At 33.8% G+C, this 16606-nt stretch overlaps 1 protein-coding gene across 1 annotated transcript; it reads left to right on the top strand.

The window, feature by feature from the left end:
* Positions 1-244: 244 nt before the first annotated feature.
* Positions 245-16446, top strand: LOC114299522 (disease resistance protein RUN1-like). Its single transcript, XM_082910216.1, has 6 exons — positions 245-768; positions 9556-10657; positions 10753-11196; positions 11304-12338; positions 13757-14363; positions 16427-16446. The coding sequence occupies exons 1-6, from the start codon at positions 245-247 to the stop codon at positions 16444-16446; spliced, it is 3732 nt and encodes a 1243-aa protein (XP_082766342.1).
* The last annotated feature ends 160 nt before the right edge of the window (positions 16447-16606 follow it).

The raw sequence follows: 16606 nt of genomic DNA, 5'->3' as shown, positions 1-16606 counted from the left end.
AAAGGTACTGTAATAATTATGAGAGAAGTCAAAAAGTTTTGTGGTTAAGAGAAGTTAATAAATGCTGAGGTTTAATTTTTTTTTAAAAAACAAAAAATTAGAAAATTAGGATTGACATATTGGAGCGCCCACAGACCTTGGGGTTAGAAACCCCCTTTTACTTAATATATAATATATATATATATATATATATATTCCTGATCAATCCTTAACCATAGCTAAGAAAAGAACATTAATCTGTTCAATGGGTAGCATGAAAAGCCAAGAATGCTCCTCCTCCAATATCTCTACTACTTATCACGTGTTCTTGAGTTTCAGAGGCCAAGACACCCGCAAGGCCTTCACTGATCACCTCTACACAAGTTTGGTGCAGGCAGGATTTCGCACATTCAAAGATGATGATGATATAGAAAGAGGAGAAAATATTAAGTTAGAATTGCATAAAGCGATTCGGGCATCAAGGATTTCAGTAGTTGTGTTCTCGAAAGAATATGCATCTTCAAGATGGTGTCTTGACGAACTTTTGATGGTCCTCGAATGCAAGAAGACCTCTAAGCATATGGTTCTACCTGTCTTCTACGATGTCGATCCTTCTCAAGTTACGAACCAAACAGGAAGCTTTGCAGAGGCATTTGCAAGGCATGAGAATATTGAGGCAGAAAGTGATGAAATAAAAAATGAATGGATGCATAAGGTAAAAGAATGGAGGGCTGCACTTAGAGAAGTTGCAGATTTGGGAGGGATGGTTTTGCAAAATCAAGTCGATGGGTACGGTAATTTTTTCTGTTTCTCTAGTCCTTGAAATTGTCATAATAATATATTTCTTTGTGCTTGTTGGAAGTATTTTGAGAAAGCTCTTGTTGTTAGTATTCAAAAATGTGTATAAAATATTTTGAAATTTATATTTGAAAATGTTTTGAAATATCTAAAATATATATTAAGATTATAAATATTTTGAGATTATATATTTCCTGTGGCTAAATTACAATTTGCAACCCTGCACTTTGCACCAAATCTCACTTTAGGTCCTACACATGAAATTGTGATAGTTAGCCTCCTACATTTTTGATCAAATCTCATTTTGGTCTCTGCACATGAAACTGTAACAGTCAACCCCTTATACTTTTTGGTAAAATCTCACTTTGGTCTCTATACAAGTGTCAATGTTCCCTTTCTGTTACTCAGCTGTTTAAACTTTTAACAGAATCTAATCATGTGATAAGAATGTGCCTACGGCATAAGAAAAAGAAAGAAAACCATCTACATTTTCCACTAATACACACTTTATCCCAAAATTTATATCAAAATATGATTGTATTAGGCTAAAACAAAATACAGATTGTGAACAATTAAGAAGATGAACTAGGGTTTTGCATAAATTGAAATCATGAAATTCTGTTTTTCACGGTAACACAGTCTTTTATCTATTCATCTTTTTTTCTCTTTGATTTCTTTGTTGCATTTTTTTATATTTCAAAAGCTTTACTTTCTTGCCTTTTTGTCCCAATTTTTATCATACAAACATATATATATATATATATATATATATGTATATATATTGAATTATATAACTCTCATGTGCTTATCACGTAAGAGAAAGTGTATTTGTCACGGCCCAACCCGCCCATGTAGGTTTAGTGTCGTAACCGGCCAATAATCCGCGATTACCAAAGGCCTAACTGAACAAAGCAAATAAATGAGGCTAGCGGAAGCTATTATGTAAGAAACAAAACGTCCAATGAGCTGTGCATTTGCATGAGGCAAAAGGCTTTGCTATACATATATATACATACACGCATGCAAAAGTACAACATGCTATTACAAGTTTGTTTAAAAATAAAAAAAAAATAAAAAAAATAAAAAAAAAAGAGCTATGCCCATGGACAATAATTCCTGACCAAACACATGAGCGCACAACAAAAGGGTGAATATTGGCCACATCAAAACTTGGGTAGGTGGGAACCTCGTGGTGAGGCACGAAGGTTAGCTCGACAAAACCAGAGTAAGACCGACGCCACTATGCCCTTTGTTGAGCTGGATCACCTACACGGTGTACCAAAATGTGAGCTAGGACCCAGTAAATAACAACTGAATAAAGAGATTATGAATGATAATTAAAACACAAAATGAAACACAAGTTAAGCAGGCTCATACGATACTTGAGAAGCATAACATTTCACATAGAATATTCGCGTAGTGTATTCAAAAATAGTAAATACAGGCAGTTTAGAAGACCGAACGGGTGGTCATGAAGACCGGACAGGCAGTCAGGGAGACCGAACAGAAGGTCATAAAGACCAAAGATCAGATATGATAACTATTGCCACGTTAAACAGGAGTTCCATGAAACGAAACTAACAAAACTGTACTCATACAAAGAGGTGCCAAAGTTATCATAACAACGAATGGGAACTGGGATAGAATTATCATTCATTTACACGAGAAACATATAAGAATAACACATAAGTTGAAGCAGAGAAAAGATAGTTTAAATCATATATATATTTACAGCAGTGTTACTCACAGTCTGTTTCGTATTGCAGACGACTGGAATGAGGCGTTTGACCTATACAAACAGATATAAGCATCGTCCATTTAATGCATCAAACACTCAACGAATTAGTTTCACAACTTAAGGATTCATGGGTTAAAATGTAAATCACTCTTATTAAACGTTTATACAATGCAATTGGACATCATTTACGAGCGTAAAACACGCTAACGAAGGCTCGAGAGTGAGATAAATAACACAGAAAAGTGAAACGAATGCCACCAATCGGCCGCACGTACGAAAGTCCTTGGCCGCACGTGCGCCATGAGGTGCTTTTTAAGTAGAAAGCTTCCCCAATTTTCCCCTGTCCTCCGCACGTGTGGGTCTCCCCGCCGCACGTGTGCCAGTGCACTCCCGTACATGCGGGATCCTCAGTCGCACGTGCAGTTCTGGGTGTTCCAGAACCAAGTTTTTGCCCTGTTTTTGGAACTCCAAATCCCCAAAAATCAAACCCAAATCCAACCAGGTGAAGTCCACAAATTAACAAACATAGTGTATAAACAAGATTCAAACTCAAATTAAGAATTGAATTTAGCTTTGAATTCCATAATTTCATTAACACCCTCACAAGTAAAAAAAACAAGGATTTATGCTTATGTTAATTCTATGCTTCAACAAACCATGAAAATCTAGGTTAAAACCATGCAAGATCATGTAAATGAGCTTAAGTAATGGTATGTGGACAAGGAAGTGGAAGAGTTCCTCTTGTTGGGTTTACAACATGACTTATACTACCCAACTCCTCACTCTCACCCTCAACCTTATGAGTTTAAACTAGAATTTCATCTTCATGCAAAAAATTAGGGAGAATCCTTACCTTGATGGGTTGATCTAGCGAAGTTGTTTCAAGCTCTCTTCTCTTCTCCTTCTTTCCTCTTCTTCTCTAGCCTCCACTCAAACTCTAGCTCTCATATTCTCTCTCTCCCTCCTATTGAGTTCAAGATATTTATATATAAAACATTCCAAGTCTTTAACTTAGATTAACTACCTAAGAGTTTCTTTAGTTAAATCACTTAGTTAATCACACTACCATCTATCTTACTTTAAGGTGAACCAACCCCACTCACTTAGTCCACTACCCAATTTTATAACTCTACAATCTAATGAATCAGACAGGTCTTTTCACAAAGGAACATATCTGTTAACAGACACAAGGCTTATAAATATACGTATAAGGCTCGAATAAATGCATAATCCAGATTAAGCATAAAAGTAATCATAAAAACAACAGCTAAGGAGAAAGGCCGGTATTACAATATTGGTGGGAAACATGGAATATTTTCCTCTCTTACCCTCATTTCGTAGTCACATTTTTTGTCATATGACTGGATTTTGTTAAATATTTAAAAATGAAATAACAGAAGAGGGACACTAACACTTGTATAGGGACCAAAGTGGGATTTGAGTAAAAGTGCAGGGGGTTAACTGTCACGATTTCATGTGTAAGGATCAAAGTGAGATTTGACCAAAAGTGCAGGGGGTTAATTGTCATGATTTCATGTGTAGAGACCAAAGTGAGATTTGGTGCAAAGTATATGGGTGCAAACCATAATTTACCAACTCGTGGACTGATAGGTCGAGTACGGGAATACTGCTGCCTGTAAGGCGCAATAAGGGTGAGCAGTGGATATTCCGATCCACCCAAACCAACCAAACCGAACCGAACCGATTCAACGCATTTTGAACGGATGCGTGATGACGAACAGACGGTTGTAGATTGATTTTTTTTCAATTCGCTTAATTTTGGATGAATAGCGGATTTGAGATTACTATGGCCGCAACCAAACCGCCAAACCACGAGCACCCCTAGTAATTTTTAAGATTTTGTATTTTCAATTTGTTTAGATATTCTATTTGTGTTTTCAATTGAAAAAAAGTTTAGATATTCTGTTATGTTTTCAATTTGAAGATCTTTTTATCAAATGGCAACTGTTGATATTTATATTTTTGTGTAGAAAATATAAGGCTTAATTTTATTATTTTTAAAAAAAAATCAAATTAAATAGTTTTTAAATAAAAAAAATAATGAAATAGTTTTGATAATGCATGATTTTTTTTGTATGTATTTATTATTGGTATTTGACAATTTACTTGATAATCTTTTGATTATGTTGAATTAGAATGTTATCTAAAAAAAAATGTTGACAAGTTGTTATATTATGTTTAAAATTTGTAAAAGTTTAAACTACCAAACTGATTTATATCCATCCGTCAATCTACCATTTCGCTCAATCCACATTCGTTAATCTAACGGATGAATGCGAATTGATTTTTTTTAATCTGCCAATCTAGTAAAAAGATGATAGATTAAAGGTTCTCTATCTACGACCGAACCGCAAACACCCATAAGGCAGAGTGCTTACTGCTATCCCTATAAACGGCCACGTCTTGGTGAGGCTTTGTTTTTCCTCTTACTTTGTCTTTTTTGTAAACCACTGTGATTTCCAAGGCATGAGCAGTCATTTGCTGATGGATTTGTGCACTTTAATATGGTATTTGTAATATATAGTATACTAGTTGTACAAAATAAGAATTACGGATAAAAAAAAATTATTTAATTTTAATATATGACTAATGGAAGATAGTGTTGTTGAGCCGTGATGGGTCTTGATCAGAGCCGATTTTAATAATTTAAATTATTTAATGGGTAGATTTTATTGAATATATCATTACTGCAAACAAAAAAACCAAGTTACAAAAAGAGTACAAATTTATTCACATACTTTAACGTTGCATTTAGTTAGAGATTTAAGAAGGAATTAAAAGGGCACAGCTTCTCTCCAGTCCAAATCTGGACTGGACGGTGCTGTCCGGCTCTTGGGAGCCCACTACGGGTTGTGTTTCGATAATCTAAACCGTTCAATATGTAGAACTTGTCAAGTACTATATGCCTGTAAAAAATCACGTTGATCGGATATCAATAGCTATATGATCAAATCAGTTTTTTGTAAGCCGTTTATTTTTCGCCGTCCATTTTTTTTCATAAAAAACTGATTTGATCATATAGCTATCGATATCCGATCAACGTGATTTTTTACAAGCATATAGTACTCGACGAGTTCTACATATTAAACGGTTTAGATTATCGAAATACGACCCGTAGTGAGCCCCAAGGGCCGGACAGCACCGTCCAGTCCAGATTTGGACTGGAGAGAAGCTGTGGCCAATTTAAAAAGGAAAAAGTAAAATGTGTAAAAATATGTAAAATGTAAGTATGTTTTATTTACGTTTCATCTATGTTTTTTTTTTTTTCTTTCCAAATCTAAATCTCTCAACGAAACATAGCATAAGAGTGCATGAAATTACACTTTCCTAATGTATATGTGGAACCACCTCACTCATTCACCAATAGGAGAATATTCAAATAAAACTCAAAAAAAATATATATATATATATATATATATATATATATATATATGTATATATAAAGTAAACTATATGGCTTAGATTCGTCTTGGGTTTGTTGTTCTTCACAGTAATTTTTTGACCCAAAGTTAAATAGGGAAAATACTTTGGACCCCATTATTGGGACCCCTATTACCCCCCAAATAATTGTAATTGGTCATGTGTGTCTGTGTTTTTTTGTGTTTTTTTTTTTCCCTATCTCTCGGACACATGTGCATGGGAGTCATGGGGGTAGGTGTTTGTGGAGGTGTATATCATTTCTGGTTAAATAGGTTTTTCCACAAATCTAAACCCAAACATACATAAAATGAGAGTTTAGAGGGCTAAACCAAGTAAAACACTCTGTTTTACAGGTTGGGTCGAGAATTTTCAAATAATCCTGACCACGACCTATGCAGAGGCTTGCACCCAAGCGCACAAGGCAAGAATCGAGCAAACTTCAACACATATTAACAGTGAAAAATGTTGGAGATCCAAGTATTCTATCAAAAAAATTTACCAAACAATCACATAAGTATTGGACCATACTTTTTTGAGTATTTGATAAAAAAAATTTAATAATATTTTTTATATCTGTAACATTGCCCATTGACTTGGGTACAACAAGGATAGACATGGGGGCGTGGGACGATCGTTTTTTGAAAAGATTTTAATTTTTTTATATTATATTAATAATTTGTAAAATAATTTTAAATTAATATACTTTTTATCCTTAAAATCTGAGTGGTTCGCACACTAAAAATTATAAAGGTTCAAGTTTTATCAAAATACTAATCCATTTTATTTGTTATTTATATTATTTATTATATTTTTATATTGTCTAGTTTTTTTTTTCCTTTTTTTTTTCTTTTTTTCTTTTTTCTTAAGGAAAGGTTATATTGTTTAGTGTTGTTTATATTTTATATTTATACTTTTTTTAGATGGAAATTATTCTATTTATACTTATTTATTATTATTCTTTTTCTTTTTTCTTTTTTGGCATGTTATTAATGTTTTTTTTCATTAAATCACACTTTAATTTGTTCTATGCACCTTATTTTGTATTTATTATTATTTGTTGGGTAAATTACACTTTACACCAAATCTCAATCCTTACACATAAAGTTGTGACAGTCAGCCCCTTACACTTTTGTCAAGTGTCAATGTCCCCTTTTGTTATTTCATTGTTTAAGTCTTTAACAAAATTTAGTCATGTGATAAGCATATAAATACGAAATGAGAGTAAGAGAAAAAAATCATTTACGTTTTCTACCAACACACATAAGCATGTGAGAGTTATATAATAATAATATATATATATATATATATGTTGAAAATAGAGACGAAGGGGTAAGAAAATAGAATTTTTGAATTTAAAATAAGTAACGGAGAAATTAAAGAGAAATTAAGAAGAATAGACGAAAGACATGTTAATGAGGAAAACATAACTTTGTGATTCTAATTTCTGCAAAATCCTAATTTATCTCTTTAATCGTTCACAATATGCAATTTGTTTTAGCCAAATACAATCATAATTTGATGTAAATTTTGGGACAAAATATGTATAGATGGAAAATATGGGTTATTTTTCTCATTTGTCCTCATTTCATAGTCATATATTTGTTGCATTATTGATTTCTGTTAAAGGCTTACATGGTGGAGTAACAAAAAAAAAAGACATTGGCATTTTACTAGAAGCGTAAGGGGTTGACTGTCACAATTTTATATATAGGGATCAAAGTGTAATTTGATACAAAATGCAAGGGTGAAAAGTATAATTTACCCATATTTGTTTATTCTTTAGAAACGGGAATATTTTCTAGAAATGAAAATATTGTCTATGTTCATCATTGCAATCTTAAAAAAGAGTTCATAAAATTTAGGACAAATTACACTGTAATCTCTGTACTTTGATTCTTGTGTCATTTTAGTTCCTATAATTTTAATTAGATCGATTTTGATTCTAAATTTTTTTATATCTCAAATTGATCCAATTGTTAGCAACCTTTTATGGCAAATGCGCACATGAGTGGCTTGTGCTATACTTTTAGCAATAAAATTGTAAACTTGATCAATTCAGTAACTTAACATCAACTAATCCAATGAAAATTTTCTATTAAAAATCTTAACGACGTTGTCAATTAAACAAAATTGAAGCAAAATTTAAAATTAAGGGTTGAAATTGAATCAATTGAAACTGTAATGACTAAAATGACACAAGTAGCAAAATGTAGGGACTACTGATATAATTTGCCCTAAAATTTATTTTTGTTTATTAAAAAAAATTATCATTTTATTCATAGAAACATGCATTTATAACTTTTAATTTTTTTAAAACTAAACTATGTAATAGGATAGAAGATAATTTTGTAACAAGTTACTTAATCACATTTATTAAAAAGATATTCTTAAGATTTTGACATCGAGCTTATCGTAGATAATTTTATATGTATATTATAAAAAGTGACAATCACAATATTTTCAGATAATTAACTTCAATAGGCATAATAATAGTTACTATTTTTGGTAAGTTAATGTAGACAAAAAAATATATATATGTTCAATCATATATTTGTGTACTCAATTATGTTTACAAAAAAAAATGTCTGGTTAATAGGTTTTTATTTTCTTTTTGTGCTGATAAAAATTGAATTAAAATTTTTACAATATTTTTTTCAATTAAAAATTACTTGTGTTTTTGTCCCTCTAAAAGCCGAATCCTAAATTCGTTCGTGAGCACAAACGTGATGAGTTCACTATCATACGTCTAAACTTTGGGGTAGTTTAACGAATGAGATTAAATTAGAAAACTATTTAACAATTACTAAATGCAAAGGTTTAGCATTTACCAATTTTAAGACTATATATAGCAAAGCAGAAATAAATAAATGACAAAATTTTTGAGTTGTGTACTGTACATAATAGCATATATATATATATATATACTATAATGTTAGCATATTGGTTAAATCTTTTTGGAATGTGTTACTATTTTTTATTTTATTTTTGTTAATTTTCCCTTCTTTTTTTTTTTTTGAATTTTATATTGACCAATTGCCTGACAGTGAATTATTTTGGGGTAAATTATACTATTGATCCCTCTAGTTTGAAAAAAATTTCACTTTGATCCTTATAATTTCAATTTAAACAATTTGATCCTTGCAGCTTTAATTTTGTTATAATGTGATCCTTCCATCATACATTGCTAACATTTTAAACAGAAAAAAAAAAAAATCAAGTGCAAAACTGGAGGAACTAAAATGGAATTCAAAACAAATAATAGGAACCACAGGTGTAATAAATTTGTTTTGACTTTCGCTTTGGTCTATCTAATTTTACACATGATTTTTTTATGTTCCGAATTCTAACGGTCTAGTTTTACACGTGGTCTTTTTCCATTCAAAATTCTAACAGTAAGTAACGAAAGAATCATATTATAACAAAATTAAAAATATATGGACCCATTGTTCAAATTAAAATTATGAGACTAAAATGACTGTTCACTTAAACAACGTCAACTAATGGTATTATTTATCCATTAATTTATTTGCTACTAATTTGCACATTATAGTTTTAATTTACTTCAAATCTTAACATGCATATTGTGATTGCAATTTTAGGCGTGAGTCAAAATTTATTCAGAAAATTGTTAAAGTCATTGAAGACAAGTTGAACCGCAAGATTTTGAGCGATGCACCTTCCCTAATTGGAATGCATTCTCGAGTCACGAGCATTAACTCATGGTTACAAGATGAATCAACTAATGCCGGTGTGCTTGTAATTTGTGGAATGGGCGGGATAGGGAAGACAACTATCGCCAAATTTGTGTATAATTTAAATTACAGAAGATTTGAAAGTAGCAGTTTTCTTGCAAATATTAGAGAAGTTTCAAAGCAACCAAACGGATTAGTTCGTTTACAAAGACAACTACTTTCGGAAATTTCCAAGAGGAAAAAAGAAAACATACATAATGTTGATGAAGGAAATATTAAGATAATGGAAGCCATGTCATGTAAAAGAGTTCTTATTGTTCTTGATGATGTAGATCAATTGGACCAATTAGATGCAGTAATTGGAATTCAGGATTGGCTTCATCCCGGAAGTAAAATCATGATAACAACTAGACATGAGCGATTAATGCAAGCTCACAAAGCTCATGAGGTGTATAAGGTCGAAAATTTTGATGAAGCTGAATCATTTGAGCTCTTCAGTTGGCATGCTTTTGGACAAAACCATCCTATGGAAGGCTTCATTGAGCACTCGAAAAGGGTAGTACAATATTGTGGAGGACTTCCACTAGCTCTTCAAGTTTTGGGTTCATCTCTGTCTGGGAAAAGTGTACATGTTTGGGAAAGTGCATTGGAGAAATTAGATGCAATCCCTGAAAGTCAAATTGTGAAAAAACTCAAAATAAGCTACGACTCCTTACAAGATGATCATGACAAAAATTTATTCTTACATATTGCTTGCTTCTTTGTTGGGAAGGACAAAGATTGCTTGACAAGAATACTAGATGAATGTGATTTCTACACAACGATTGGTATTCAAAATCTCATTGATAGATGTCTCGTTACAATTGATAAAAGTAACAAGCTAATGATGCATCAATTGCTTCGAGATATGGGAAGAGAAATTATTCGCCATGAATCGCCTAGGGAGCCTGGGAAACGTAGCAGATTATGGCATCATAAAGATTCCTTCAATGTATTAAAAGAAAAAACTGTAAGCAGCATGCTTCTTGTGTATATGAATACTATTTCATATTTGTGTTGATCCGTACTTATCCGTGGTATTTTCTTCATTTTTTTTGTCAACAGGGCACTGAAACAATAGAAGGCCTTGCCCTTGACATGCATATGTCAAGGGAAAGCAAGCCTTCAAAGTTAATCCTTCGTGCTAATACTTCAAATCTACACCACTTCAAAGAGTACTTCTTTGACAAATCATCATTGGATCGAGAAAATGCACTAAACCGACATCATTTTGGCTTCCTCTCCTCACACCCAACAAGCACTGAGCAAAGAAATGCAAATGATATAGGCTTCAAAACTGATGCATTTGCAAGAATGCAAAAATTAAGACTACTGCAACTAAATTATGTACAACTCAACGGAAGTTATGCGGAATTTCCTAAAGGATTAAGATGGCTGTGTTGCCGTGGATTCCCTTCAAAATTCATTCCCAAAGATTTTCCTCTAGAAAGCTTGGTTGAGCTTGACATGCGTTATAGCCACTTGGAACGAGTTTGGAAGGGAACCAAGGTATGACATTTTTGTTTCTTTATTTTATTAATTTTTTATTATTTTTCCAATTATTTGGGTTTGTTGATAACAAATGATGTTAACACCACCTTGTCCTTCTTTTGCAGTTTCTTGGCCTATTAAAAACCCTTAATCTCAGCCATTCCCATAGCCTTGCAAAAACTCCTGACTTCTCGCTACTCCCCAATCTAGAGAGGTTGATTCTTAAAGATTGCACTAGTCTTTTTAAGATTCACGAATCCATTGGCAACCTGGAGAGACTTGCTCTCTTGAATGCAAAAGATTGCAAACAATTGAGGAAGCTACCGAGAAACATTGTTATGGCCAAATCTCTTGAAAAACTTATCGTTTCTGGTTGCTCAAATCTTGACAAGTTGCCACCGGATATGGGGAAGATGGAATCTCTGAAAGTGCTTTATGCAGATGGAATTGCCATAGATCAGCTACTCTCTACAATTGGGGAGGTCAAACCATGGCATGCATTTGTCTGCCCAATGCTACCAAAATCGAGAAAAACTTTAGAAATTTCACGGGTTTCTTTACCTCGGTTCTTAGTAAACTTAAGTCTTGTGGACTGCAATTTATCAGACAATGCTTTTCCAAAGGATTTTAATAACCTTCCCTTGTTGCAAAACTTGAATCTGAGCAAAAACCCGATTTGTACTCTACCAGATTGCATCAAAGATCTGTCTAGGCTTCAGACACTTCGGTTAAATTCATGTACAAGGCTCCAATCACTGCTAGGCCTACAAAGTGTTGAAAATTTGTTTGTGGGGCATTGTACATCACTGGAGAAAATAACATATCAATCGAATATGTTCCGCTCACAACTTGAACATACTAAATGTGAAAAGCTGGTTGAGGTCCAAGGCTTATTCAAGTTGCAACCTGTAGGAAAGGTTGAAATGGAAATGATCAAAAACTTGGGTTTATTCAATTTGGAGGCCATGCCCATCCACACTGAGGTGTGCATACTAAGTGGTACATCACTTAATATAGCCAAGCATCCCATCCAGGTCCTCTCCCTCTCTCTCTCCCCCTCTCCCTCTCTTGCTCTCTCTCTCTATCTATATATATATATATATAATGAAGAGCTCACACATAACCAAACACTACCTATGAACTTTTACCTTCCCTCGATTGTGACTTCCTGTCACTATTGTTCTGGTAGAATTTTTTTTTTTTTTTATCAGCAAAAGAAACTTTATTGATGAAAATCAGACGTACAGAATACAGAGATGAACATCAATAAAGGAAGGCGAGTGCCTAAGCATTAAAACAAACTAGACGATACCAACTAGGTCAGGATCAGAAAGCAAGCCAATCATCTACTAGCATTACACCAAGGATGGAGAGAAACCAACCAAACAAACAAGAAAACAAAGGAAATAAAAACACCCCCAACACCAAGGCTGGTAGGATTTTAAGTGTCAGTTCCCTAGGCTTGTATAAAAACATTGCCCTTCTTGAACTTAAGAAAAATTCTAAATTTCATAGCAAAAAAGGCAAGGTCATCCTCACAAACTCTTCATCTTCAAACTCAATTGTATCCCCTTTAACATCTTTAAGTGTAATATTCTTTGATTTCTTTATAGACACATGTCTAGCTCATAGGTTTAAAGATAGCTCTTCTCTGATATGACAAAAATTGTTGCTTTCTTCAATACAATGATATTGGCTGTAAAACACTCTGGAAGAGGCTTCAACTAGCCTAGAGAGGGCACATAGGCTATACTTAATGCAAATATACTAACCAATTAGAAGAAAAGAAGGAAAAAAATGAGCCAAGCAAGAAGAGAAAGCAAAACATTCACCACAAGAACACACCAATTTATGTGGAAACCTTAGGAAAAAACCATAGGCACAATGACAATTAGCAGATCCACCACTCCAGAAAGAATTACAAGATAATAGTTTGACGATTGACAATTCTTAGTACCAAGGATGCGTAACTCCACCTTACAAACTCTTGTTCATTCTCCAGCCCATGGGTAGGTCCAGTCACAATTGACCTCGTCTTGAAATGGGATTGGTACTCCACGGAAAGCCTATAATATTTGATATGTGCATGGCTTCAATGAACAATCGCTCACTGAAAGAATAGAAGGAGTGATTAAGGGGTTTGCTAGTGTATCTTGTTCAGTTCATGTATATATGACACCTTCATTAGCTAGGTGTTTGAAAAGGTGATACCAATGACAAGAATACAGATAACAGAAAACCAATTAGCTTGCAAGGTACAAAAAAGAACAATAAATCATTCTAGTCAAGTTTGTTAGACTAACTAGACATAATTAAAAGTTCAAATATAAAATACAATGGATATGCACATGATATTTTCATGAAAACAATTATACACAATACATATTTTGTTTAACAAGTATGAATAGATTTGATGTGTGTGCCATGCATAATTTGCAATGAACTTTAATTTATCAAACGATTTGAGGTAACTTTTGATTTATCATCAACAGTTGTTTTTAAATGATCAAGGGCTTGTAACAACATGACACATAATATAATGCAATGGATTGTAAAAATTATGAGTTTCATAATGCAGGGTTTGTATGAGTTCGGTGTTGTATTCAACACATTTTTTCCAGGGAGAGAGGTTCCAGGCTGGTATAGCAACAAAAGCACAGGATCCTCAATATCTTTTATTTTGCCATCACTGCACAATTTAAGGGTTCGAGGCCTGAATATGTGTTTTGTGTATGCACTTTTTTACGGTGAGGAGGACAATAGGGCAAGCCATGGGAATGATCATCAACCATTTTTATATATTGAAATTAGTACCAGAAGCAAGTCTCTAAACTTGAAATACAGCCCAATATGTATTGGCGTTCCTGAAACTAATGAAGATATGATATGGTTAAGCCATTGGAGCATTGGGAATCAACTAGAAGATGGCGATGAAGTGAATGCTTCAGTAACTATGAGGACAGTGTTTGAGTTAAAAGAGTTTGGAGTTGATGTGGTGTACGAGGAAGAACAAAAACAGGCCGGTGCTCAAGACAAGGCTTACCCCTTTAATTGTCCAAAATCATTACGTGTAGTGAGAACATACATCGTCAGCAATCCAGTATCCTCGAAAGATTATGTTTTAGCTCCATTATCTTGCTCAAGTTGGCATAAATACGTACTTCAAGTCTACACAGAAACTACAGGTCTGTCTTGTAGATTCTTACATCTACCATTAAAAACTATGCAAGAGTCGAATCTGAATCACACATTTTTTGGGGGGTAAAATTATGGATACTTTTCTTGGTACCTAAGCTTAATAAAATCCAAAATAATAAAAAAATTACAAAGGTAAACAGGAAAAAAAATATTTCTAACCTTTTAATGTATTTTGGTGATTTGTATGGTTTACAGAAGAAGAAGAAGAAGAAAAAGAAGAAGAAGAAGAAAAGAAGAAGAAGAAGAAGAAGAAGAAGAAGAACAACAACAACAACAACATAAGAGTGACCAGATGGGCAAAGCAGCAGGAATGGGCAGTAAATATGGTGATGGCAGTCGCAGAGTCCCCAAACCAGTTGTTTGGACTAATTTCACTGCAAGAATAAAGTAAATAAGCAACGGTAAACTTGTTGTTTGCAAGCAACATTTTGGTGGTGAAAATGGGTATAGTGTCACCAGTATAACCCTCTGCTTTGCTAATATTCATGCTGATTAGTTGCACCTCAACAGTTTTTATGAGCAGAACTTTAAATAGCTGTGAAAGAATGTCTCATGAGTAGATTCATCATACATAATGCATGTGGGGTTAAAAGAATTACTGACCATTTGACAATGAACATAAGCTTAACAAGAAAATTTTTGTCACAATTACAAATACTATTCAAAGCAGAATTAGAAGATTGAGAGGCATTGTAAGAATTCTGCTACTGAAATACTCTAGCAAATTTAGGCACTACCTGACACCAATGTTCTTGTCATGACCCAAACCCGCCCCTATGGATTAGAGTCATAGCCAGCCAGTAATCATGAGATTACCTGCGGCCTCAGCTGGAAATCAAACCACATTTAAAAATAGGGGGCTAAACTGCGGAAGCATCACATACAAGAATTGTCTAATGAGCTGTGCATACATGGTTTAATCAAAAACTTTCTCATATACATGAAATAACTCACACCAAGCAATATTTATGTTATGTATGTACTACGTATATCCAGGATCATTTTACAGTTTCCGCACCAAGTTCCAAGGTTATACACAACGTTGGTCATACCTAACCATAAAAGAACAAAAACAAAAGTAAGGCCTCTGCATGAGGCAACCTTGGTTGACCTCACAAAACTTGGTTTCTCAACGCTCACTGAGGCTGGGATTGGACGTCCCGCTACTCACCTACATACATATAAATAAAGAGTGAGCTAATGCCCAGTGAATAATACCAGAGTAAAGAGGTTAATGAATGAGTTTCGTTCATAAATGAGTCATACTTATAATGTAAACATTTAAACCACTATTCTTATTCACATCAGATTTATAAATCATAACAAAATAAAACGACTTCGGGTCCAATACATCACATCCATATGCAAAACGACCTTAGGTCCAACTCATATATAAAACAAAACGACCTTGGGTCCGTCTATACAAAACGACCTCGAGTCCAATACTCATTCATAGACCAACTTTAGGTCTAATGGATCTATGTACCAAGGACCACCGGTCCTCCATCATTTTACTAAACGACCTTGGGTCTCCCATTCTTATATTCATAATTATGCGCATATGATCGTGATCACATCCATACTTATATTCAAAACGAACTTTGGTCCAATCAATTCTTTAATCGAAACGACCTTTGGTCCAATTTGTATACAAGATGACCTTTAGTCTATCTTGTTAAGCATTCCAAACAGCCTTGGGCCTAATTTGTGTCCTCATCAAATATAGCAAACGGCCTTAGGCCCAATCTGTGTCCTCGTCAAACATGCTAAACAGCCTTAGGCCCATTTCATGCTCATATATCAATTACTTCACATACTTTATTATGAATCAAGTGAGTGAATACTCATTCATAGTACAAATTCATAAAGTCAGAAATTTACCACGTAGGTAACATTTAGAAAACAATGCATACATAAAAATATCTTTACTAAGATATTACTCACAGTGTTCCGGTGCTTAATTCGTCCTTGCGCTTGACCCCACATAATTCATAACACATTAGGTCATAATACAATTCATTATGTTCTTTAATTTGCTTAATGTTCTTAGGTTTCTTCCATGCTCTTTAATTCATTTAGTATACTCAATGCATGCCTAAGAGTGCTTAGAAGTGAAAAAGAACGGAAAACGAAACATAAAACGTCTTTTCAAAATTTCTGAAACAGGGCCCTCCGCTCGAGCGCAGCTTCCTTCACTCGAGCGGGGATTCAAAACTAAAGGTGGTCGCTC

This window comes from Camellia sinensis, chromosome 2, assembly GCF_055761805.1.
Source record: "Camellia sinensis isolate YWXY chromosome 2, ASM5576180v1, whole genome shotgun sequence".
Taxonomy (NCBI): Eukaryota; Viridiplantae; Streptophyta; class Magnoliopsida; order Ericales; family Theaceae; genus Camellia; species Camellia sinensis.
This window is presented reverse-complemented; position numbering and strand designations above follow the sequence as displayed.

Excerpts from the sequence above, each read along its gene's own strand:
- LOC114299522 (XM_082910216.1), top strand. The coding sequence starts at position 245 with ATGGGTAGCATGAAAAGCCAAGAATGCTCCTCCTCCAATATCTCTACT. Across the intron at positions 10,658-10,752 it reads ATGTATTAAAAGAAAAAACT|GGCACTGAAACAATAGAAGG; the intron begins GTAAGCAGCATG and ends TTTTGTCAACAG. Across the intron at positions 14,364-16,426 it reads AGTCTACACAGAAACTACAG|GTTTCTTCCATGCTCTTTAA; the intron begins GTCTGTCTTGTA and ends TAATGTTCTTAG.